Below are 22,929 nucleotides of genomic sequence, written 5' to 3'. Positions count from 1 at the left end.
CGTTCGGGACGGCGTGTCGCGAACGACGTGGTTAGCGCTCGTTCGAGCGGAAAGCGAAGACTGAGAACGATGTTGGGAAGGAGGAGTGGCGGCCGGTAAGTGCGACGATCTTAAATTTTACGAGCTTGACTGTTTTTTTTTTGTCGCTTTGATTGATGTTGAAATTTCAACTTCACCAGCAGTTTATTATTATATCAATTATTTTTTTTTTTTTACATTCCTTCATTACTTATTATCAGTGTTTGGAAGATGAATGAAATGTACCGTAGGTCTTTACAATTACAAGTTACCCCATTGAAAATGTAATGTATGTATGTTCCATAAAAGGTCCATAATTAGAAACATGAAACTGTTCAAAAGTCAAATGTTCTTCTATGTGTTCAAAAGTGTAACTATGAGTCTAACCTTTTTTTAGATCTTCGACAAACTAATAGATTGCACCACAAGGTGGCGCTTGGGGTCATATTTGGAAAATATAGGTCATGTTTGAGACTTAAAAAATTTTTTTTTCAAATAAATAAAAAAAACACTGTTTCAAATTGTGATCGGAAATTTCCAGAAGCAACTGTAATTTGATTACACATTTTCTCCCATTAATGTAATTACATACATTTTGTAATTATATGACATAATCACGTTACTTGTAATTAGTTACTCCCCAACACTGCTTATTACAGATCAGGAATTACAAACTGCTGTAACCCTTGAAGCAATGGATGATCGTAAACGGACAATATCACAATATTCCCAGGAATGTATTCTTTATCCTCTGCAACGAACGATGACTGAGTTGCTTCGAGTAGTTGTGAAAGTGCTATTTTCCTGCGACTGATTCGTGGCACTTCCAGTCATTTCAATTGGAAAAGATGATTTGAGATACGAGTTACGAGCGTGGTCACGGAATAAAGTAGACTCCTATCTTAGGGCGCCATTGATCGCCGCTATCATAAATGCAGAGATATGCGATTTGGCGTCAATCAAGACGTTAGGGAGCATTGACACCTTCCGGTGTGTTTGTCTGTCTCGGCGTGTCTGCGTTTGTGTGCGCGCTTCCACTTTGAGGACGGTGTGCTGTTGCCATGGCAACTGGCACATTCAGGCCAAAAGGATGCCGTCTGGGGAAGAGCCGACCGCTTTTCATCTGTGACGCTGCGCGCACCTGTGTTTGACTTTTTTTTTTTTAACTTTCATTTCGAGTCTCTCCAGGACTGAGCGCGCCCCCAGTGGCAAATTAGCCCCGCCCACTTTCATAGCCTATGAGCGAGCGTGTGTGCTGCTCCAAGTTCACCAATGGGAGCCAGTACACCAGCCGAATGAAAAACCTAGATGAGAGTCATATGTTTATTATTGTGCCGCAGGTGTAGCCAACCTCGCGTGTAAGTGGCGCTTGTTTTTTTATTTTTTATTTTTTAATCGCTTGAGGCCGTTGGCGTGACGACGACGTGTGGAGTCTGGCTGCGGCGAAGTGTGATTTAGTGCAGTCTTGTCACTTATCATCAGCTCCAGCGCACCATTTAAGATGACAGAGGACAACCCTCAGCTGTGTTATCGTTCCATCTGCACGCTGCTGGGATTAAGCTCCATATTGTCCTAATTACATCCTGTGCAAAGACAACCTTCATCTTTTATAGGATTTTTTGTTTTGTTTTGTTTTTTGTTTGTTTGTTGGCAATCACCGTCTTGATACTGCTTCACTAAGCCCTTTCCGAAACGTAATTTGAACATCTTAACTGTTGAATGTACTCTATGTGTCCTCGCAGTGGAGCTGTCCTTGCACATACAGCATCCTCAAAATTGTACACACACACAATACCCAAGCACATTTATCTTATTATAGCTACGAATTGAGCACACAAGATGAGTAAACCATTTCAGTTCGGCCTACATTTTGGCTGCATGGGAAACATTCCAGGAAAGCAGTCACGAAGCATCCTGGGAAATCAAGAGTTGAAGCGGGGACAGGAGATGCCAAAAAGGCGCCGAGAAATCAAATGCAGGTACACCGCAAGGGCATGTACCCAGCACCAGTGACAACTTTGACCTCTAGCCTGTTAATGAGACAAGTCCTTGGTATAAAAGAGCGTTCATGTCGACATGTGAATGTAAATCATCTTTTGTTCTTTTAAAAAAAAAAAAAAAAAAAAAAGCCCAAAATGATGTTACATCATTTACTGCAAATGATTTTCAGTTTGAGAAGCCCTGGTGTAAATGATACATAAGAGCTTCACCCACGGCAAATACAGTCGAATGTCTTTCATGTGTGAATGAGACAAAAGGAGCGCGACTCCCGATGCAATTAGTGGCTGGCATCCTGGCTGAGCCTCTCTGGCAGCGTTGTCGCTTCCAGAAAAGTAAAATGCTTCCGGGCGCGAGGGATAGGCAGCTATGTAAAGCGCTACGCTGCCAATGTCGCTACCATTAAATTATTTGGATAAACCCGTTTTCGCGAAGGCGGCGCAAGCGTTTGCCGTTGCAAAAGTCTAGAATGAAGTCCATTTTATTTCGACACTGGGGCCTTCACTGACCTGCATTGATATAAGCCATTGTTTTGGATGATTTTTTATTTTTTTTTGTGCTTTGACTTGCTAGCAGTTTGGCGGCTAGTGAACAATCCTTTCAAAAAAAGAGACTTCAAGCTGTTTATTGCCACTTCCAGTGAACGTTTTCAATGTAAACATAAGACAAAGAGAATGACACCTTGTGTGTTGAAAACAACCCCGTAACTTTACCTTAAAGTCCACTAGCTTATTGCTAACACACACGCGCTAACGACTAATATCGACATTGTGTTGTTATAACCCTTCAAATAAAGTTATTTTAGTGACCACCTTTTTCGTTTTCGTGGCGGATCATCATGCTGCGCAGTATAGAAAAAGAATTGCCCTGCATGGCCGGAGATGTCGCACATGCCAGAAACTGCCACTGCCTGCGTTGCTTTATCGCCACAAAGCTTAAAAATGTTTTTGTCACATTGGTGTTGAAATTGTGTGATGTGGAGGAACATCCAGCAAGGCCTGCAGCAAACGGCATCAATATTCAAGTGGCGTTGTGTAGCTGTATTCATATTTCATCAGCGGAGCACCTCGGGGGAATCTGGCGTTTACCCAAAACAAAACGTACCCTGCAAACGTCTGACATTCTTCGTCTTTCTTTCATTCAATTCCACCGCGACGGGCCAAGCTCAGGGTTCACCGCGCTGAATTTGGCTGTTCGCAGCACGCCAAACGCAAATACACACGTGTGTGCGCTGCAAGTGCGAATGCCACAAATGCATCTTAATTTCCACTCATTGTTCCATATGACTACTGTACATGATGAGCATATTTACATTTCCTTATCATAATGTCCTTCATTCCTCCCAGGTTTCAATGTGCAATAGAACTACACTGTTGAGATACTCCCTATGCACTTATATTTTTATTACCAGTAACTGAGATGTTTTAATGTTAGAATACAGGAGGTAAATAAATATTGCTATGGATACCAGCAGATTTTTCTGACACTGTATTATAATTAATCTTTGGATCATTATAAATCACTGCCAATAATGTACTTCCCACTTTAAAGTAGTTGTACAAATATTACAGGCTCATATATATTTATATATCAGCGACGTTGGATTTTCTTTTTTTTATGAGGAATTTGCGCCCCCCTGTGGAGGCTTTGTAGAAGGGATGGGGTGGGTGGGAAGATGCCGGGTGTGGGTGAGCTGTATTTTTAGGGAATGCTGGGAAATATAGTTTTCTTTTTAAAATGGACTGACAGTAAAATCGAACTTTTATTCTCACAAATGTAAGTTTTCTAGAATAAAACCTTTGTGTGTGTGTTTTGTGTGTGTGTGTTTTTTTAATGAAATAATTTAACTATATTTGTCAATGTCCGCTGTTTATAGAAAAAAAAGAAAAAGCTATAATTTTGTTCCCATAACAAAATTTGGTAATTGCCTTTTTATTTATTTAGTTAGTTAGTTAACACAATACTTCCACATTGTATTGTATACATTTATATGGTTGTATATGTTGCATTGTTAAAAAAATATTATAATATTTTTTAAACTACTTTTCCCAGCAGCTTGTTCACTTCCGGGTCGTTGCACGAGCCTTGTGCACATCCGCGTACGTTTAATTTTTTTTTCCTTTTTCTTTTTGTTTTAAATCTCTCTTGTGAAGTCCTCGCATCGGGTTTGTGATGCTAGTACAGCAAAGTGTTTTTGTTGTTGTTGTTGTGTTTATCCGTGTAATTCCGGACGGAACACCCAAAACATTGGGGGGTGCCGGTGTTTGACTTCCGTGTTGCGCCTCGCGACAGTCCTTTACGGCAGTGGTACTGATGCGGGATGAGTCAGGCGTTATGATGCTGCTTTGCACAAACGACACACGGATGACGACGCGGGCTCGCCGTGCGGCCGCCAAGTGAGCGTCGACCGCCGCTTTGTGCGCACCTGTCCCGCGGTCTTTAGCAGCGAGGAGGACCACCTCTCCAGTGCGGAACTTCGGAGCCTACACGCCCGCCTCTGTCGTCGCCTCCAGCGGTTCGCTCATGGAGCGTGGGCCGGCTCGCAGGGCTTGAACCGCACCTGCCGTCGCTCAGCACCAAGTAGGTCAGTTGCATTGGAACCGTGTCCTCATATCAGGAATTGTGGAGAGAGAGAGAGAGGGGGGGGGGGGGGGGGGGGGGGGAAAGAAGAATTGTGTCCTTCTGGTCATACGAAAAGCACAGAAAGGCCCAAAAGGACAAGACCCCATGTTTGTCTTTTATCAGGCGATTATGTTGACTTGGTGTGGCCCACAACAGCACGCTACCGCAGCTACTTATTGTGTCTTGGCAAGACATGACGGACAAAATGCTTCCAACCTTGTGGGAAGCTTTTAAAGCTTATGGGCTACTTTTGTGTGTGTGTGTGTGTGTTCCCAGGTTCTGTCAAGGCATGCTTGGATGAGTTTGGTGTGGAGGAACAGCTTTGCGATGAACAGACCCACTCCAAAGTAGCAGCGAAACACAACATTTTCACTTCCTGCAGAACAGGTGAAATGTGAAGTTTAAATATGAAAATACATTCCTGCTGTGTCTCTCTCTCTCTCTCTCTCTCTCTCTCGCTCGCTCTCTCTCTCTCTCCCCTGCTTTCTCACTGGCTCGAATTCTCCAAAATGTTCCCGCCTCCGCAGGCACACAAAAAAAAACAGAACCGGTAGAGCGAGAGACAGCCGAGAAGAGCCGAGTCATGGAGGCCATCTGGCTCTATCAGTTCCGTCTGATCGTGATCGGCGACTCCACGGTGGGCAAGTCGTGTCTGATCCGCCGCTTCACAGAGGGCCGCTTCGCTCAGGTGTCGGACCCCACGGTGGGAGTGGACTTCTTCTCTCGGCTGGTGGAGATCGAGCCGGGCAAGCGGATCAAGCTGCAGATTTGGGACACTGCGGGCCAGGAGCGTTTCAGGTGGGCCACGTCTGCATAGTCGTCCTTGAAGTCACTCGGCCTCCTCTTGAAACACAAAGAACCGAGTGGACGTCCACTCGACAATGATCGTCTCGAGAGGAATGAAAACGAGTTACGGTCGAGTGACGTGAGGAAACGTGTGCGTAACACGAGGCCGAGAAGTGTCGCAGCCTGGAGGTCGGAAAACTTGAATTACCACAAGTGTTTGCTCCTGCAGCAAAACGTGCTCATATTAAAATCACACAAAATGTAAACAAAGGGAGGTTGTGTGCATATATATATATTTATATGAAATTATTTTCCATTTTATTTGTTGGCACCTTTCAGGACATGGTCCAATTTTAGACACAACATTGAGCACAATGTACAGCGCTCAACGCATTCATTTCATATACGGCAACTTTTATTGAGGCAAGGTACCGGAAATTTGCTTCATGCTAAATCATGATGGAAAAGCCCATTAACGTGCTTACGGATAGCATTGATAGGTGTGTTCTTTTTTATAACGCTTTAAGCGACGGATATTTGAGCAACACGTAGACAGACAATATCACAATATTCACAGGCATATATTCTTTATCCTCTGCGAAAAATGACGAATATCATTGCAGCTTACTTGGTCACTGAAATCGAATCATCACGCAATGTAAAAGAAAAAAAAATGGACTTTGAGCTGCGAACCAAGTGGAAGCAAGCGTTTCATGAGAGACGTTCTCTCCCCTGCAGGTCCATCACTCGGGCTTACTACCGCAACTCGGTGGGGGGGCTGCTCCTGTTCGACATCACCAACCGCCGCTCCTTCCAGAACGTGCACGAGTGGCTGGAGGAGGCCCGCAGTCACGTGCAGCCGCACAGCATCGTCTTCCTGCTGGTGGGCCACAAATGCGACCTGGAGACACAGCGCCAGGTGCGTAACCCTCACTAAATGTTTCCTTTGAAGTGCAGAAGAAGACAAATTTGCCACAAATGTTGCGGAAGGCCCGTGCCAAAGCGGCATTTCGCTGCGCAACTCCCGAGCTTTTTTGCGCCGGTCTTCCAGGTGAGCCGCCAGGAGGCCGAGAGGCTGGCGGGGGTGTACGGCATGCGCTACATCGAGACGTCGGCGCGCGACGCCATCAACGTGGAGCGCGCCTTCACCGAGCTGACCAAAGACATCTTCGCCCTGGTGCGCTCCGGAGACATCGGCATCCAGGAGGGCTGGGAGGGCGTCAAGAGCGGCTTCGTCCCCAACGTGGTCCACTCCTCCGAGGAGGTGACCAAGAGCGACCGCCGCTGCCTCTGTTGACGCGCGCCGGACGTCAAGAATAACGGACCGTCGGTGGTCATTTTTGGATCACTCGTGGGGAAAAAAAAACAACTAATACGCGCACTTGTCCGGGCTCCCGCAACTCAAGTGCATCTCCTCCAATATGCAATTCCATGATGACCTACACAAACTTGATCGGGGGTGACTGACTTTCTGACGAAATGGACTTTCGGAAGGACTCCCTCGAGCGGAGCCGCGTCGCAGGCTCATAAAAGTCCTTCGATCCTCACGCGGGCACTTTGCAAACTGTTTCCGGGAGGCGAGGAAACCCGTTAACGCCCACAGGAAGTGTTTCACCAAACCTCGGCCGAGCCCCCGCGTCGTTCATCACAAATGAAGCCTCTTCCCGCTGCGGTACATGGTTAGCTCACACATTAGCCACCTGGCTCTGACATCGTCTCCTTTTAAATGAACCAGAAAGGTGAAGGTTGCTTTCGCTGCTGTCCTGAAAACGAGTAAAAATTCATATAGCCAATGAAATAAACCAGTGGACATTGCTGTGTCATTTTGTGATATATATATATATTTTTTTTTATAAACACAAGGAGCGGCACTCGCGTGTTCAAAGTCTTTTATTTGAGCTTCTGACATTGTTTTCCCCTCGTCCCGATCATCGAAAAAGACAGCCTCACTTCCATGCAATCCGGACTTCCGCTTGCCTCGTATTTGGACACCAAAAATGTGCTGAATACATTCTGCATCGAGTGTCCGATTGCCCCCCCCCCCCCCGACAAACCTATTATTTACTTAGGGTACTAATAGGTCATTGATTGAAACTAACTGGCCCACTGCTGTTCTTTTTGTTTTAATGAGTGACAGACAAATAAATAGAGTCCAAAGCGGGGTGGGGGAAAAAATAAAAATGAGCGGAGAAAGGGCAAAAGCGCGTGACGGGATTCTCCACGCAGCTGCGTTTCACCCAGTAAAATCAACTCAAAAAGTCTGCTTTTGTTCATTTGGACCTGAAAATAAGACTCGGCCCTCGCTCCGTCACGATTATCGATCGATCATCATCGGCGGCTTGGGGAGAGCAGCGGGTCGTTTGATCTGGATTAAGACTTGTCTGCTGACTTGAGGAGGCTTTCTCGGCTCCTCCTCTTCACGTCCCAGTTGTAGACTCGTGCCATGTCTGAGGTGAGGGGTCAAGGACCGACAACGAGTGCGCGCGCACGAGCGTCGCTGGCGTCCGGGGTGCAAGGATACTGACTTCGGTGGTGGTGAACTGGTCTCGCAGGAAATCTAGGTCCTCCTCCAGCGTCTCCAGGTTACGAGAAGCGGTGCACAGGTTCTTCTCCAGCAGGGCCTGAGCGCCGTCGATGTCGTACTCCAGCATGACGTTTGCCTTTGAGTAGGAGGGGTGCGCACTTACAATTAGCTGACAACCACCTGTGGTTTTTGTTTTTTAAGTTGACTTACACCAAGCCATAGGCACACTTTGTCAGTGGGCGGTACCGAGGCCTTGCAGTAAACGTTGTCAGCCAACATAAAGTGCGTCTCCATGGGCTCTGTGGTCTCCTGGTGATGAGGACACACACAAAAAAGTGAGTTGCAAGACGAACGTGACGGAGAGCGGGGGGTGGGAGAAAAAATAAATAAAAAAGGGCAAAAGGCACCTTCTTCTTTTGCATGTGTCGCAGGATTTCGAGCGTCTGTCTGATCTGCGGGATCTGGTTTCTCAACCTGAAAGCGAGCACAGAGCATCGATTACGTCCCAGTGGGGAAGTCTGGCCGGCTGCGGTCCACTTTGCAGCTACCTGAGCTTCTTCTGCGACAGGTTGACTTCCATGTATTTGTACTTCTGGTACTGCTCGTCCAGCTTCCTCAGAGCCGAGTCCGCCTTCTCGTTGCCGGGCAGCTTCATGAACGAGTCCACGTCCTCCTGCCAAATGCAACAGAGGAGCGTGGAAAACATAGAAAAACAACTCACTTTTTGGTGAATTGAGAAGAATTTTATTTATTTCAGCTTCCAGGTTAAGGCTACTAATTTTTATTTCGGGTAATTGACATGTATGAACAGGCGAATTCTGATAGAATCCGACATTTTATTGAAGAGGTCTTTGGCGTTATTTAATCGCAAAACCAGACAACTCCAAGAAAATATTTTGTACATTTACATTTTTACATAAGTATAAAATTACACTGAAATGCTTAGTATTATACTTTGTGGGGGGGGGGGAAATAACGACGATATCTTGAACTCAGCCTTAAATTAACTTAAATGAACTTAACAATCGGCGAAAGTTTCCTCATCGAATTTGTGGAAAACCAATGCTAACATCACCCAATTAGTGATGGCAATTTTCCGCTGTTTCGGGAGAACTTCTGTAAATTCTTGTCGTGAGAGTGACGCTCGTTTGATTTCTGGGTGGTGCCTGTGAGCAAGTCCCGCCCCCCAGCCTGAAGCCCCGCCCCCCGGCCTATGTCAACTGGTTCTCTGTGTGAGTCAACACAAATACAGCTGCATTTCCCCTGAAGAGACTATTTACTTTAAACAGGTCTTTAATGGTAAAAAGATGCTCACCCCCACATTTACGTTGAAGCGTAGTCTCCAAGAAAAGATTACATCGAGAACAATGTTAAAAGGAGCCAAGCCGAAGCCCCGTCGCATAATTGAAGCTAAAATAAGTGCAAAGTTTCAAGCCCATAGATGGAAGCGGTCGACTTGCACACACTTTGAGTTGCATGTTAGCACGTTAGCTTTGTGTTAGCATGACGCTCCCCAAAACGCTTCCGACGAGCGCCGAGGCGGCACTTCCGGAGCCAAACAGAAGCTCCGGACAGGACACGTTCGAAACGGCGCGGCGTCGACGTACCACGAACACCGCTTCGGGGATGCCGAGATGCTTTTTCTTGGTCGCCTGCACGGCGTTGCTGTCTATGGTGGCCGCCATCGTTGGGTGAGGCTGTTCCTTCCTTCCTGCCTTCCTTCTTCCCTTCCTTGGTGATGTTACAAGAGGCGCGGTGATGACGTGCGCCCTCTAGGTGGCCACTAGACGCAACTGCACTCGCCTCCAACTCTCCAACTATTGGCCGTTGTTGGAAGTCGCAGCAGTGCTGCTCAAACTTTTTGCCACCTCAAAGAGAAAATCCATAGCTCTCCAGTAGAACCTTCATGACCAACATTTAAATACACTACAGCAGTGATCACTAAAAACCAAACACCCCCCCCCCTAAAAAGTGTATTTAAGATTTGATTAAAACTGGTGCACATAAAATACAAAACGCTTAAGAACACTTCTTAAAGAGAACTTCTTAAAAGTTAAATACAACTGAAGTGTACTGAGGCAGTGATTCTTGTGGATATCACAAGAGGGAGCCAGTGTGCAACTAGAGTATGCTGCATACTGGGGGTGTATTTTCAGGCTGCTGCATGTTTTTTTATTGGCCCGCTACATGTTCTGATAATACAATTTAAAGACCCCTGCATCAAAAGGTTGCGATAAAAACTAGAAAGCTAGCACACTATTTTTTATACAGTTTTACTTGATGGAAAGTTTATTTTATCTCACTATTTTGCAACAGTGGTGCAGTGTACTGGTGAGCAGTGTCATGTGATTTATACTTATTGTGATTATTGGATCAAGTTACACTGCAGTACAAATGATAAAACGATCGTGTTGCTTGTCTAGAATAATCAAATTCACTCACAGTCATTTCACGTTTACAACTTTTTATTGAGTGAAAGCCCAAAATATGTATTTACCGCGGTGGAATTTGATCATTCGTTTCGAGGGCAGCTCACACAGATGCAATGAGTTATATAAAAAAAAAAAAAAAAAAAGCTCGTGATTCAGCAAATGCTTTATTAATCAGTGTGTGGCGTCGGGGCCAGTGTGTGCCGGTGCACAGTCATGATGGTCATTGGTGCAGCGTTCCTCCCCTCGTCGCAAACTCCAGGGCTAAAAAATGGGAACAGTCTCTCGGAGAAGACACACCCAGCGAAAGTGTAGATGTGAGACCCGGCATCCACGTCGAAGAAGGACACGATCCCCTCCTCGTAGTCTGCGAACACGCCGACGGTCTGCGGCTTCACGTCGAAGGTCAGAAGGACGGACGGTGAGTCCAGAGCGCGGTACTCGGACCCGCCCCTCAGACGCATCGTCCAGAAGCCGTTCTCTGGTTTACAGGTGATCAGGCCCTTCCTGTTTACTGACTGTTTGACCACGCCCACATCCCAGTAAGTCTTGGTCCCTACTTCCACCTGATTGGAGAGAGAGATTTCATAATAAAGAGCGAGAAAAGTGCGGCCGCACTCGTGTTGATGTGGATCAGCAGAGATGGTGACCTGGAAATAGAACCTGCCGGACAAGAAGCCTCTCTTTGCCAAAACACAGATGACCGGGTCGAAGCGCTGAGGGTTGTCGGGCACAACCTGCAGCTGCTCAGCGCGACAAACGCGCTTGGCGTCGGCCGACAGACAAATGTTGGGATGGGCGGTGTCCGGGTCGAACTCCACGTCCGCTGCGAGGACCGGAAGCTCCGTAAATCCCAGAAAGCGTGGGCCAAGAGTAGCACAATGATGAAGGCTTTACCTGCATAACTCTGCACGCTCTTCATTTCTGATTATGTGAAGAAGATGACGATGAGCTTGACTCATGAGATGTTGAAATATCTGATGGGCGCAACTCACCGTCTGTCTTCAGGCCCTCCAGCTCGCTCGTCAGGGCGGCGATCAGTTGGGACAGCGCCCTTCTCGACGTCCCCACACAGTGCTCAGGGCACAGGTTGATCTCCGCCCACTCTCTGGTGGGGGGAGGCGACGTCAGCTCGGGGAACCTCTGTCCCGCATAAACACCGAAAGGTCACAGGACAGGCTGCACGTGACTGGCAACAAAATCTCGACACCTCCAGCCCACCTTGAGGAGGTGCAGATGGTCCTCCGTTTCCATCAGCTTCGCCAACTCCACGTTCCTCGACTGGAGTTCGACGATCTCCCGGCGGAGCTCGCCCACGAGCCCGCCGGCCCTCTGCTCGGCCGCCCGCTGACTCGCCACGATCTCGCCGTCGACCGCCGCTCGTCTTTCCTCGGCGAAAACGATGAGAAGGGCGAAGAGGCGGTCGTTCTTCGTCCTCTCATTTGCCGCACTTATCTGGACAAAGAGGACAGGGTGACGGCGCCTCAGCGCGCGCCAAGTCGGGGAACTTTTCAACGGGTATTAGGACGCACCACGTTGAGTTTTGAAGCATTTTGGATTTCCTCCACTTTGTTCTGTCGCTCCTGGATCTTTTGCTCAAAGTCGGCCTGTGTCGTCTTCATTTGGACCTAAAACAGGTTCAGCGTTCAGTCAGGTTTACGTTTCGAGGTCGCTATGGAAAGCCAGAGAATATTGTTATCACGGAAGGTGGGATCCAGCCTCAACTTTTAAAATGTACACAAGTACATCTCTTTTTCTTTTTCTTTCTTTTCCTTCCCCAAACCAAGCTCATCTGCTTTCTAAACCGGGAACAGAAAAGGAGCTTCTCGGTTTTGTCTCGTCTTAATGAGACAAACCATGAACATTGAAGTACAACTCAATGTCCAAAATAACTTCATTCAGGGACTTTGGTCCATACTGTGTCTATGTTGGTGTGGAATTATTGTCACGGCAATAAAAGGGTGGCTACCTTCCTCTTTTCGCTCTCCTCGTCAATGTGAACGACACGGTGACCTTTGTGTTGGCTCTCGGTGCAGAAGCGGCACACGCACTGCTGCTCGTCCAGACAGAACATCTCCAGGAGCTTGTCGTGCTGCCCGCATAGACGCTCTCGCGGGTCGGCCGACGGCGGGATCAACTTGTGCGTCATCAAGGTGGCCACGCTGCGGTGGGCCTCCAGGTGGGCCTGGCAATACGAAGTGAGACACACCAGGCAGGACTTGAGGGCGCGCACCCGCAGGGAGGCGGCGGCGCACACGTCGCACGCCACCTCGCCGTCTCCAGGCGGGGGCGAGGACGACGGGCCGGGCGTCATCCTCTTGAAGGTGTCGACCAGCTCCTTGAAGGCGGAGTTGACGCTGATTTCGGGCCGGGTGGCGAAGGCCTTGTCGCAGACCGGGCAGCGGCAAACCTCGCCGCTGTCCCACAGGCGCTGGAGGCAGGCCTGGCAGAAGTTGTGGCCGCAGGGCGTGGTCACGGGGTCGTTCAGCACCTGCTCGCACAAGGGACACTCCAGCTGCTTTTGAGGCTGACTGCCGCACCGGGAGGCCATTTCTGTGGCACAACCAAGACCAGTCCCTGTCGTTGGTATTTCAAAGTCCTTCGTTTGTACACTATTCTCAATGCGGACTCCACCTCGCACAGTTATGTGTGTTCTCTTTTGTTCTCGAAACCCTTGACACGCCCGCACAACTCTTTTTGATTCACCTGTAAAACTTTGGTTGTCGTTAAAGCCTAGTGGGAAACGAAACGGTGAGCTGAAGAAGTTGCTGTTGGAATGATTGATGCAAATCTTGTATGCAGGCACCTTTTGGCACAATTGCAAAGTTCATTCTGATATTTTTTTGGACTACAGTCACCCTTCTTTCTGTTGTATGTGCGCTACAATGACAGTAAAATATTGTTTGTTTACTATTAAAAATAAAGTTGAGCGTGTTTTGATTGATTTTAATTTTTTTAATATATTTTTTGGAGGTAATACACCCCGCCACCCTCATGTTGTGTTTAACTCAAATAAGAAGCACATGGAGTGCAGATACGACGGCGTAATACAGTATTTGAAGAGGAAGACACAAGAAAGCGGATAGTCGCCAGAGCGTGATGGAGGTCCGTTTGCACTTACGGCGACGATCTTGTACACGCGTCTATCCTCGGCGGTGCGGCACCCGGAAGAATCACGCCCAGTCAGGGTCCAGTGGTTCATGTTTTCAACCTGTGACTCACCTGATCACGAAGACAGAGAGGAATGCTGTCGCTCTGGCTTAACACCAAGCGTTGTTTCCCCTCTTGTCACATGGTTCCACTTTCAAATCATGTGACATTTTCAGGAACTTGAAAGTTAGGAGTTATGCACTTGTTTGTTTGTTTGTTTGTTTGTTTTCCCCCCTCTCTCTGAGCTTTTCTGTATCTGCTATGACAAAACACGAAAGCCGATCTTGTTTTATGAGTATTTTATACCGTAAATATGTAGTGAGTGTTTTAAAAGAAAGATAGGGGGGTGCCTAAAATGGGACAGGCCTCGCGAGACCCTGGGATTGAGATGCGGATGGATTGAGATTGGATCAGGTGCACTCAGAGTGCAGTCTGGCATCCCTTTAAGGGAATCTGGTGGCAGGGAGAGCCTGCTCATTTCCACAACAATCATATGCTTCCATTTCAGTTTTGAGATTTTCATTTTTGGATTTTATAGCACTTTTGTCTTGCATTAAGGCCTCGTTTACATGTGATCACTGAATAAATTCGGGTGCAGGGCCAGATCAAAAGGTTCCCTTCACCTTTCGCCAAATACAAATTGAGTAAATGACCAGACAGATCAAATGACAAGGAAAATAAGCCAGTTTTGACGAAGCAGAAATGAACCAAAGGATGCGCGTATGCTAGATGACACTGCGAGGGTAACAACAAAAGATGGCATGTTGCACGTTGGACTAAAATAGTACATTTGTTTTGGTGACTTCATGCACAGCCTGGAGGAGAAAATATCCGCTAGCGTAAGCCAGAATGGATCATTTCGCTCGGAGTGCGCTGTTGTGCTCTTAGCCAATCGAGGCTGAGCAGGCAGGAAGGGGAGCAGGTGGGAGTGGTGGGGGGGGGGGGGGGGGGGGATATTTGGCGGGCAGTGAGTGGGAAGAAATAGCAGAAGCAAAGCTGGAGTTGTCTAACGAGTGCACACGCAAAGGTAATTTTTCCTCTTCATTGTTCTCGCATGCAACATTTGACAGTTTTTGGTGAAAAAATGTCCACAATTCCTTTTCTAGGAGTGTGAACCTTTCCCACCCAAAGACAGCCTGTGTGGCCAAAAAAAGGGCTTCCCGTCCACTGCCATGAGAGCTCCACCTAGTCTTGGCAGAGCTGTCCCTCGGGGACCCGCGTGATGTCCCGTGACCCTGTAGCGGAGCACCGACGACGCCTCTGAAGATCCCACTCGTAACACGCCGTGAGAATGACGCTCCTTCAGCCTCCTTGGCCCCGCCTCGCCATCTTTGCCGGACTGCTGCTGGTCACCCGTTGGGCACCCCCGGGGGTCCGCTGCCAGAATGACACGGAGCCGATCGTGTTGGAGGGCAAATGTCTGGTGGTGTGCGACTCCACCCCCTCCGCCGAGCCGTCTGGAAACTCGCTGGGAATGTCGGTGAGGTCGGGAACGGGCAGGGTGGCGTTCTCGGCCATCCGCAACACCAACCACGAGCCCTCAGAGATGAGCAACCACACCATGACCATCTACTTTGACCAGGTGGGTCGGCCTTTTTTTTTTTTTTTTTTTTTTTGGTAGAGCAGTGGAGGAAGCAACCGGTCTGTTTGTTGTTCCCAGATCTTGGTGAATGTCGGTAGCCATTTTGATCCCGCCAGGAGCTTCTTTGTGGCGCCGAGAAAGGGAGTCTACAGTTTCAACTTCCACGTGGTCAAAGTCTACAACAGGCAGACGATACAGGTGTGTTCTTCCTTCTTTGTTCCGTCTCCTCCACCCTCACTAACAAGTGTTTTTCCCTATCTCCCCACCCGGCGTCTTCAAGGTGAGTCTGGTTCTCAACGGCTGGCCGGTGATCACGGCCTTCGCGGGCGACCAGGATGTGACCAGGGAAGCTGCCACCAACGCTGGCCTGGTGATGATGGAAAGGGGGGACAAGGCGTACCTCAAACTGGAGCGGGGCAACCTGATGGGAGGGTGGAAGTATTCCACTTTCTCCGGATTTCTGGTCTTCCCCTTATAAGGTGGAGGTTTGTGGAGAGACCTCGGCTTTATCGTAGCTACGAAACATTCTAATGGGGGCGGTCTGCTGGGGATGTCAAAGACTTCCAAGATCGTCGGCGACATTTCTCTCGCACCAAAATAATCCTGAATATATGTTCCGTTTCCTCTGCACTTTTATGGCTAACCCTTGATTGTAACCTGAAGTCTGTGCTTGCTCGCACCATGAGGCTTGATCTTTTCCCGAAAGCATGAATCTATTTGTGTATTTCTATCTTGAGCTAGCTATCTCGAGTTTGTCATCCAGCTCAAGCGAACCCGTGAAAATGTCTGTTGAGGCGAGCATTCGGAATAGCTAGCTATTACTGCATTATCTATCTATCACTTTCAATATACTGCATCACACGTCGAATGTACCGTTTGTGCTCGTGCGAACGAGCGAACATCGAATTCCTCGGGCTGATAAACTTCACCTGGTCAAAAGCGCATTGCCTCCCTTCATTGTGACAGACAGACGGTTGCGTATTCCATTTTATGCATCCTGCCGCTACGGTAGCCTTTCGTTCAAGTCTTTAATCAACTGAAACCGAAGTTAACTTCCCCGCATCGTTGTGCAAACATGGAAGCGTCCAAGCGTGCAATTTTTTGTCGTCCACACGGCGACTCTTCACAGAGCATCCGGCGGCAGATGGAGGATCGGCGGCAAAGCGAAGGGCGGGTCCGCCGCCAGAAGCCTGCTGGGTTCACTCTGGACCGCCATAAGCTGTTAGTCTCAGCGGAGGCCCGTGTTAGCACATGTCTATGCAAAGAAGCAATGTGACATTCCATTGCCAAAGGTAGACTCAACATGAAATAACATCCATGGAGGCTTCACAGATGAGTATATTTTTGACATTTTCTTTTCTTATTTTTAGGTTTTCCCTCAAATGAAAGTATTTTTTTTCAGCGCTTGAGAATGAAGAGAGTAGGCATCAAAATGAAGGGAAAAAAAAAAAAGCTTGCCATTAAGTATCACAATAAGACTGAAGTAGCGAATGATATTCTTGGACGTGACAGAGAGCCTCACTTGTTTTCTGGCCGATTTTTGCCGCTGACATGACTCTCGTCAAATGCGACGGGCAATGGAGGACCCAGTTTCGTAGACTGGACTCTCCCGGCACAGGACGGGTGGAGCGCCGCACGCTGCTCTGCTCTCCTTTCTGGAACAAAATCATGGAGTTGAACTCATCATTCACTCTCGCCAGTTGTCCGGCGTTTGCTCTTTTTCAACCGAAACCTTCCGGCCTTTGCTCTGCTGCCGTGCCGCAGCAAGCGAAAGCAGAAGTCGCATAACGGCGAAGGGCTTCCAGCCTGTTTAACTTTGGGCTTCTTCTTCCTCTGTGCTGCACAGAGTACAATGCATTATTATTAGGCTGTACGTAACTTAGCAACAAAAGTATTGAGACTGTTGTGTGTGTGTATTCTCAGTCAAAAAAAAAAAAAATATATATATATATATATTTTTTTAAAAACAAGTCCAAATAGTGGCTTCGCAATGTACACATTCAGGCCTGTGAAGTGATCCGTTGAGGGTTTTGTCTTCCAACACTTTTTTGTTGACAAAATGCCATATTTGGAGCGGGCATGGGGGAAGTGGCGGGGCAAATTCAGCCCTGTTGCAGTCGATTGTTGAAAAAGAGGGAGGAAATTCTCCGGTAGTGACGTCACCGGAATTCCCCGCAACGCCTGGTTGAGAAACTATTGAAGCTTCTCAAGAGATATTTATGCGCGTGAGTCTAGACACTCGAGTGTATGAGCGTAGATATTAGTCTTTTTTTATTTTATTTTTTTGACTGTTTTTTATTTTATTTTTTTTTGCATTTCACAGCGGCGTCACGCGCAGTTTTTTTTTTTTTTTTTTTTTTAAACTTTCATTTTCGTCGCTCTGGTGCTTCTTGTTGTTTCAGTGGACGCGTTTCGGTGGTTCGTCCTTGCGTCTTGGTGGACTTTGTGCTTTGTTGTGTTGTGTTTTTACGTGCGTGATGGTGCAAGCTACAGTTGTTGTTTTTTTTGGGGGGGGGGGACCACTCTGAACTGCAACTCTGGTAGGAAAACAAAACAGCTTTTACTGACATTTCCGTCTCACGTATTTTTTTTTAATGTATTTTTTTGGGGTGGTTTTTTTTTTTTTTTTTGGGCGAGTTAACATCACGTGTGGCATGACTGTAAACTCAACTTGTCTCAAAGTGATAATAGCTCATTTACAACGTTATATCGGCAACTCGTAAAGGAATATACACTTATACTACACCTGAGGCAAGAATTTGTATATTTCTGGCGAAAAAAAACAAAACATCTTTATTTATTTACTTTTTTGTACTTTGAAGTGAAGAAAGTATTCAGTGAAAATCCCCAAGTACTCAGTAACTGGTGTTTCTTAATCAGCGCATTAAATTGACCAAAATATAAAATAGGAATGTCCAAATTCAGATGTTGTCTGACAATATCGCTTCAACAAAAAACAGTCATAAATGTTATCGAATAACATCGTAAAGAAAATTCTTCCAACCGGAAATGGTCTCAAATTAACACAAAAGGATCACCGGGCAAAGATTTCGATTATCTTTAACTTTGACGTGTAGGTGAAAAACAATGCGAGTTCTTTATCTTGATTGATTTTTCTCCCTTCTTCTTTTGAAATGCACGCAAGCCTTTCTCCAGCAAAGGACCGCGCTCTCCAACGGGCCCTATTGGGTCGGACGAACGGCAATTCGCATTGACGTGCCGGCGGTTTAGGGTGAGGGTCACCTAATTAGTGTCGTTCCCCAGCATGTTGACGCCGTTGTTGTAAAAACGAGGGATGGACGGACAAGGCCGAACGGAGGATGAGTTTGTGTGCCCCGAGGCGCTGCGAGGGCCTTTGAGCTCCCAGCAGGACACCGTGGAGAGGATATTCGGCGTGTCGTTCACCATCGGCGCCGGCAACACGGCGTACGGCGCCGGCGGCCAGATGTGGCTGCAACTGCGAGGGTCGGACCGCGAGGTGAAAGCGGCAAAGGTTTGACTCGCGCCGCCCGTGCCGTGCCCGAGGGCACGGTGGCGCCGATGAGCCAGCGTGTCTGTCTTTTAGATGTTTGTGCGAGGTCTTGTGACCCAGGAGGAGCACCAGGAGATGTCTTATCCCGCCGTCCTCAACTGCGTCTTCTGCGGTGCCAGAGGCTTCTTCATGGACTGCATGATCAAGAGCACTTCGGCGCACATTGCGGTGAGTTCCGCTTAGCTTGTGATCAGGGGTCATGAACTCGTGAATCGCAATTGCGAATCGCTCTCCCCCCCGACTGTCGGAACGCTTTACGAGCAGACCTTCGGAATACCGATTCTTCAACCTGCTTATTCGCTTGAACATCACCCATTTATTTTAGCCCTCGATTGCTCATATCATGACACGAACGATCATCTCTTTGTCGTTCCACATCCAACCAGGTGGTCTCTCCGGGCGTCCTGCTCATATCTGGTCTTGCCGAGCCTGTGGTGTGTGCCTATTCCCGCATCGCAGACCTTTTGGAGCGATATAAGGGGGGGCAGGCTAGCTCCTCGGACACTGCCGAACGAGGTTCGGGTGAGCTGTGTTATTCTCGCCGGGCCTTCAAAGCTCTGGTGGAGAAACGGGAGGACCGGCACATTCTGGACCTCCTCGTGTTGCCGAGATCTGTGAAGGAAGCGCTGCTGGACTTGGCGAAGGACGCGGAGCTTGTCTCTAACCCGACGCCAGGACAAGCGGAAGAAGGATGGCATGAGAGTAGCCGCCCCGGGATGGCTTCGGGTGGCCCAGGGGAAGACCAAAGTGAGGCTCCGCAGGAGGCGGCAGAAGAGAAGCGGCCGGAGCGGGTGGCGACGCCAGCTGAGGTGGGCGGACGTCACGCCGACGGCGCGGGCTCCGCGCGACCCAAGGGGGGGGACGACTTTGTGCTGGGAGTGTTGAAGCAAGCTGCCGTGAGCTGCGGCTACACGGAGCACAAGGTGGCGCAGGCTTGCAGCATGTTGCTGGACGGATCCACCCACCAGCTGCTCATGGAGCTGCAGAAGGAGATGGAAGACTCAGTGAAGAAGGGTCAGAAACCTGCAGCGGCGAAGGAGAATGAGAGAAGGGTCCCTTTTGGGCCAGTCGGGAGGCAAGACACGAGGGATTCAGAAGAATCAAACCAAACAGAACCTGGTGCAAATCCAGATTTGGTGTGTACGAATGAAGCCCTACCGCCTCCACGTCCCGATCCTGTTAAAGGGCCACCGGGGCCAACGTACGCTCGCATCCCGTGCCCGAAACCCAAGCGCTGCTCAAACGGAGCGCTCCAAGCTCAGCGCTCTCTCACCGGATCCGGGGAAAGCGGCGGTGCGCCCGGCGTTCCCTCGGTGGTGGTGACGGGCAAGCAGCGCTTCCTGGAGGGTCTGCAGACACCCTTTAAACTCCAGCTAACGGACCGACCGGGGAACCCCAAGCTGAGGACTGTCATCATAGACGGCAGCAACGTGGCCATGAGGTAGAGGGGGGGTGGGTTTGGGAAGAGACTTTAGGAATGAGATGATACGAGTGACATTTAACATTGAACATTCATTTTTTTGAATTTTTTATTTAATGTTATTTAATTTTTTTTATCTTATCCCCCTCTGCAGTCACGGGCGGAGCCACTTCTTCTCGTGTCGAGGCATCGCTTTGGCCGTTCAGCACTTTTGGGAGCGAGGTCATCGGCAGATCAGCGCCCTGTTGCCCCAGTGGCGGCAGAAGAGCGACTCCCGCATCAGAGGTCTCCACGCCCGTCCCCCTTCAATGATAGTTCGAGCGTTCCCCTGCATCGTCCGTGTGACCAGAACGCCTTTTTCCTTCAGGCCTGGCCTAAACGCGTCGTCGTCTTTGTTTTGTTTTTTCACAGCCACAGAGCAGCACTTTCTCGGCGAGCTGCAGAAGCTGGGCCTGCTCTCCTTCACGCCCTCCAGGGAGGTCCTGGGCACCAGGATCAGCTCGTACGACGACAGGTAGTCCCCACGAAGTCACGTTTGGGACTTTCTGGCCGCTCATGTCGTTCGAAAACAAACGAGTTGAATTGATGCCTTCCCATGACTTGGTTAAACTGCAACGTCGCTGCTGTCCAATAATATCAGATCACTGTTGCAGACTAATGCTGCAACTGGCGCAAAAGACAGAAGGCGTGATCGTGACTAATGACAATCTGAGGGACCTTTTGGATGAGTCGGTCGAGTGGAGGGACATCATCAAAAAGAGGTGAAACCAACAGTTGATTTGAGTGCTGAGGTGCAATGGAACGACTGAAACAAAATGACGACACAAGACTCCCTAAACAGTGTTTGTGTTTTCTCCTTGGTATTATAACGATATATTAAACTTTTAAATTCAATACGTTTGCATTGAACCTTTAAGAGCTGTTTTTTTTTTTCTTAATATTCAATATATTTTGATTTGACTTAGGTGCAATACATTTTAACGCTTTTTTCTTTTTTTTTTTTTGTCTATTTATTTTGCTTTGTTATACTCTGCTGGCTGCCGCCAGTTCAGCATTGCAATCAAGAATCTATTGCCTTACCTGGATAAATCATGTTACAGTGGCTTACAACACTTATAAACATGCTTTTATCAATAAAACCTTGTTTTTTGTTTTTTTTGGGGGCCGACTTTATCTTTACACCCATTCACTGCCATTGACGGCTTTTGAAGTCAAATATTCATGTTAGTTGGGAGGGATGGCAGTGAATGAGTTTTAATGTTGGTCATGATGGTAGTACTTGGAGAGTTACATATTTTTTAATGTGGTGTAAAAAGTCTAAGAATCAATAGTGTCGATGGAAAAATAGACACGAAAAATAGCCTCCTCAGACAGTTGTGTTCCTTGCAGACTGCTTCAGTACACATTTGTTGGCGATCATTTCATGGTTCCGGATGACCCGCTTGGAAGAGGGGGTCCTCATTTGGACCACTTCCTCAGTTTGGAGCACAGGTGGGACGCACGTGACATCATTGTGAAATAAATCAATTATTCCTCATCATAACTTTCCGAACAGGACACCCGACCCGGGGAACCACTCGTTTGCCGGTGGAGCCACGAACTCCTCTCCCGTTCATCCTCCGAGCTCACAAATGCAAGTCCACGACTTCCCTGGCGCTCTGAATGGAGCAGACGAAGGGAGCCAGAGCCAAGGGCAAGAGATGGGACAGGTAGCGGAACACCGGCACGCAAAGTCAGGTGACCGAGGTCCTGGCGACCGGACGATGGAGGCCACGGCGAGCCTGAGAGAGCGTCTTTGTCAGGTGTTTCCCGGCCAGGACAACACGGTGATGCTGGTTCTGCAGAGCAACCCGACAGAGAACGACCTCAATGTGCTTTCGGCCCTTCTTCTGGAGTAAGAGAAGAACTGCCAATCTGCTGTGCACCGGCGTGTCCACTAGAGGCCGCACTCAAAGCATTTTACATTTCTCAACTGAACGACTTGGCAGCCGCCGTTTTCATCTATTTTGGGCAATATCCTCACCAAAACTCAGAAGCAGTTTTTAATTCCTAGAAATCAATCATTTCAAATCAGCCTCAATCCCACAAGGTGTTTATGTTTCACCGCACTGAGGCGGATGAAGCGACCTTTGCGTTTTGACCCTGTGTCGACCGGTTAGGAGCATCCTCAGATCGACGTGCGGGCCCGCTGAGCACGAAGCATCTTTCAACGGTGTGTGTGTGTGTGTGTGTGTGTGTGTGTGTGTGTGTGTGTGTGTGTGTGTGTGTGTGTGTAAGTCAGTAAATAAGTAAGTAAATAAGTAAATAAAATGGCTTGTTTGACCACGCAGGCAGATGAAACCACGTCAGGAAAGAGAAACAACAAATCAGACAAAGGCACATATTCTTCATTCATATGTTCGAAAGCATTTTCAGCCCCAAAACAAACTTTGATTTCCTTATGTTTCTCATTTCTCCACAATAAATATAAATAAAGCATTGGCGTTTATTTTTTCTTTTTTTCTTTTTTTACGTGAAATTATTCATGTATATGCATGTTCTGATTGCACTCCATGTGAAATAGTTTAGTTTGTTATCTTTATCATAGGGGAAAATTTGCAAATAATTGACGCTCATTATAATTGCATTGACAACATTTTTTTGAATTATTATTATAATTTTTTTTTTTGAATTCAAAATTTCCCACGGGTCCTCTTGCCTGTTTATATTCATTTGAATTTACCGATTAGCCTTTCCTTGAAGTTGAAGCGTTTAGAGTTCAAATCAAGAGTAGTTAGTCCTCGTTAGTTTGAAGATCAAACCTGTACGTTGAATATGAATTCTTACCGGATTTTCTTTGCGCCCTGAGCCAATCTCACCTCATTGGTT

The 22,929-nt window shown here is 47.8% G+C and overlaps 5 protein-coding genes across 11 annotated transcripts; 3 read left to right on the top strand and 2 right to left on the bottom strand.

The window, feature by feature from the left end:
- Positions 1–77: 77 nt before the first annotated feature.
- LOC133398121 (ras-related protein Rab-39B) lies at positions 78–7,239 on the top strand. 3 transcript variants are annotated; one of them, XM_061669750.1, is made up of 5 exons: positions 78–95; positions 4,915–5,025; positions 5,166–5,436; positions 6,163–6,343; positions 6,476–7,239. In XM_061669750.1, the coding sequence occupies exons 3-5, from the start codon at positions 5,222–5,224 to the stop codon at positions 6,719–6,721; spliced, it is 642 nt and encodes a 213-aa protein (XP_061525734.1). In that variant the 5' UTR covers positions 78–95; positions 4,915–5,025; positions 5,166–5,221; the 3' UTR covers positions 6,722–7,239. The 3 variants fall into 3 exon arrangements, with proteins under 3 accessions (XP_061525734.1, XP_061525733.1, XP_061525732.1); XM_061669749.1 differs by lacking the exon at positions 78–95 and adding an exon at positions 4,230–4,596; XM_061669748.1 differs by lacking the exon at positions 78–95 and adding an exon at positions 4,230–4,600.
- A 57-nt stretch (positions 7,240–7,296) lies between these two features.
- vbp1 (von Hippel-Lindau binding protein 1) lies at positions 7,297–9,669 on the bottom strand. Its single transcript, XM_061669752.1, has 6 exons — positions 9,556–9,669; positions 8,497–8,621; positions 8,356–8,422; positions 8,159–8,257; positions 7,946–8,084; positions 7,297–7,871 (listed from the first exon to the last, which is right to left on the bottom strand). Exons 1-6 carry the CDS (start codon positions 9,631–9,633, stop codon positions 7,795–7,797), a joined length of 585 nt encoding a protein of 194 aa, XP_061525736.1. The 5' UTR covers positions 9,634–9,669; the 3' UTR covers positions 7,297–7,794.
- A 726-nt stretch (positions 9,670–10,395) lies between these two features.
- On the bottom strand, positions 10,396–13,647 carry LOC133398120 (E3 ubiquitin-protein ligase TRIM39-like). Of its 3 annotated transcripts, none has more exons than XM_061669744.1 (8): positions 13,499–13,647; positions 12,347–12,868; positions 11,910–12,005; positions 11,599–11,832; positions 11,373–11,520; positions 11,275–11,301; positions 11,028–11,203; positions 10,396–10,943 (listed from the first exon to the last, which is right to left on the bottom strand). In XM_061669744.1, exons 1-8 carry the CDS (start codon positions 13,577–13,579, stop codon positions 10,548–10,550), a joined length of 1,680 nt encoding a protein of 559 aa, XP_061525728.1. In that variant the 5' UTR covers positions 13,580–13,647; the 3' UTR covers positions 10,396–10,547. The 3 variants fall into 3 exon arrangements, with proteins under 3 accessions (XP_061525728.1, XP_061525729.1, XP_061525730.1); XM_061669745.1 differs by having other exon boundaries at positions 12,347–12,930; positions 13,499–13,585; XM_061669746.1 differs by having other exon boundaries at positions 12,347–12,954; positions 13,499–13,522.
- An 828-nt stretch (positions 13,648–14,475) lies between these two features.
- On the top strand, positions 14,476–16,051 carry si:dkeyp-74b6.2 (cerebellin-1). Its single transcript, XM_061669751.1, has 4 exons — positions 14,476–14,554; positions 14,634–15,109; positions 15,188–15,307; positions 15,390–16,051. Exons 2-4 carry the CDS (start codon positions 14,819–14,821, stop codon positions 15,585–15,587), a joined length of 609 nt encoding a protein of 202 aa, XP_061525735.1. The 5' UTR covers positions 14,476–14,554; positions 14,634–14,818; the 3' UTR covers positions 15,588–16,051.
- A 187-nt stretch (positions 16,052–16,238) lies between these two features.
- Positions 16,239–22,539, top strand: khnyn (KH and NYN domain containing). Of its 3 annotated transcripts, none has more exons than XM_061669743.1 (9): positions 16,239–17,334; positions 18,374–18,602; positions 18,675–18,809; positions 19,028–20,082; positions 20,216–20,346; positions 20,473–20,575; positions 20,715–20,822; positions 21,451–21,552; positions 21,617–22,539. In XM_061669743.1, exons 2-9 carry the CDS (start codon positions 18,405–18,407, stop codon positions 21,957–21,959), a joined length of 2,175 nt encoding a protein of 724 aa, XP_061525727.1. In that variant the 5' UTR covers positions 16,239–17,334; positions 18,374–18,404; the 3' UTR covers positions 21,960–22,539. The 3 variants fall into 3 exon arrangements, with proteins under 3 accessions (XP_061525727.1, XP_061525726.1, XP_061525725.1); XM_061669742.1 differs by having other exon boundaries at positions 16,239–17,649; XM_061669741.1 differs by having other exon boundaries at positions 16,240–17,649; positions 18,255–18,602.
- Positions 22,540–22,929: the final 390 nt, after the last annotated feature.

This window comes from Phycodurus eques, chromosome 23 (assembly GCF_024500275.1).
Source record: "Phycodurus eques isolate BA_2022a chromosome 23, UOR_Pequ_1.1, whole genome shotgun sequence".
NCBI lineage: Eukaryota > Metazoa > Chordata > Actinopteri > Syngnathiformes > Syngnathidae > Phycodurus > Phycodurus eques.
This window is presented reverse-complemented; position numbering and strand designations above follow the sequence as displayed.

Bases quoted from the DNA above. Each gene is read 5' to 3' on its own strand.
- LOC133398121 (XM_061669750.1), top strand. From the start codon at position 5,222: ATGGAGGCCATCTGGCTCTATCAGTTCCGTCTGATCGTGATCGGCGAC. The intron at 5,437-6,162 runs GTGGGCCACGTC...TCTCCCCTGCAG, and splicing joins GCGGGCCAGGAGCGTTTCAG to GTCCATCACTCGGGCTTACT. The intron at 6,344-6,475 runs GTGCGTAACCCT...CCGGTCTTCCAG, and splicing joins ACCTGGAGACACAGCGCCAG to GTGAGCCGCCAGGAGGCCGA.
- vbp1 (XM_061669752.1), bottom strand. From the start codon at position 9,633: ATGGCGGCCACCATAGACAGCAACGCCGTGCAGGCGACCAAGAAAAAG. The intron at 8,622-9,555 runs GTACGTCGACGC...TGCATTTGGCAG, and splicing joins TCCCCGAAGCGGTGTTCGTG to GAGGACGTGGACTCGTTCAT. The intron at 7,872-7,945 runs GTATCCTTGCAC...CCCTCACCTCAG, and splicing joins GTTCACCACCACCGAAGTCA to ACATGGCACGAGTCTACAAC.
- LOC133398120 (XM_061669744.1), bottom strand. From the start codon at position 13,579: ATGAACCACTGGACCCTGACTGGGCGTGATTCTTCCGGGTGCCGCACC. The intron at 11,833-11,909 runs GTGCGTCCTAAT...CTCTTTGTCCAG, and splicing joins ATGCTTCAAAACTCAACGTG to ATAAGTGCGGCAAATGAGAG. The intron at 10,944-11,027 runs GTCACCATCTCT...CTCTCCAATCAG, and splicing joins CCGGCAGGTTCTATTTCCAG to GTGGAAGTAGGGACCAAGAC.
- si:dkeyp-74b6.2 (XM_061669751.1), top strand. From the start codon at position 14,819: ATGACGCTCCTTCAGCCTCCTTGGCCCCGCCTCGCCATCTTTGCCGGA. The intron at 15,110-15,187 runs GTGGGTCGGCCT...TGTTGTTCCCAG, and splicing joins TGACCATCTACTTTGACCAG to ATCTTGGTGAATGTCGGTAG. The intron at 15,308-15,389 runs GTGTGTTCTTCC...GGCGTCTTCAAG, and splicing joins ACAACAGGCAGACGATACAG to GTGAGTCTGGTTCTCAACGG.
- khnyn (XM_061669743.1), top strand. From the start codon at position 18,405: ATGGACGGACAAGGCCGAACGGAGGATGAGTTTGTGTGCCCCGAGGCG. The intron at 20,347-20,472 runs GTCTCCACGCCC...GTTTTTTCACAG, and splicing joins GAGCGACTCCCGCATCAGAG to CCACAGAGCAGCACTTTCTC. The intron at 21,553-21,616 runs GTGGGACGCACG...CTTTCCGAACAG, and splicing joins TTCCTCAGTTTGGAGCACAG to GACACCCGACCCGGGGAACC.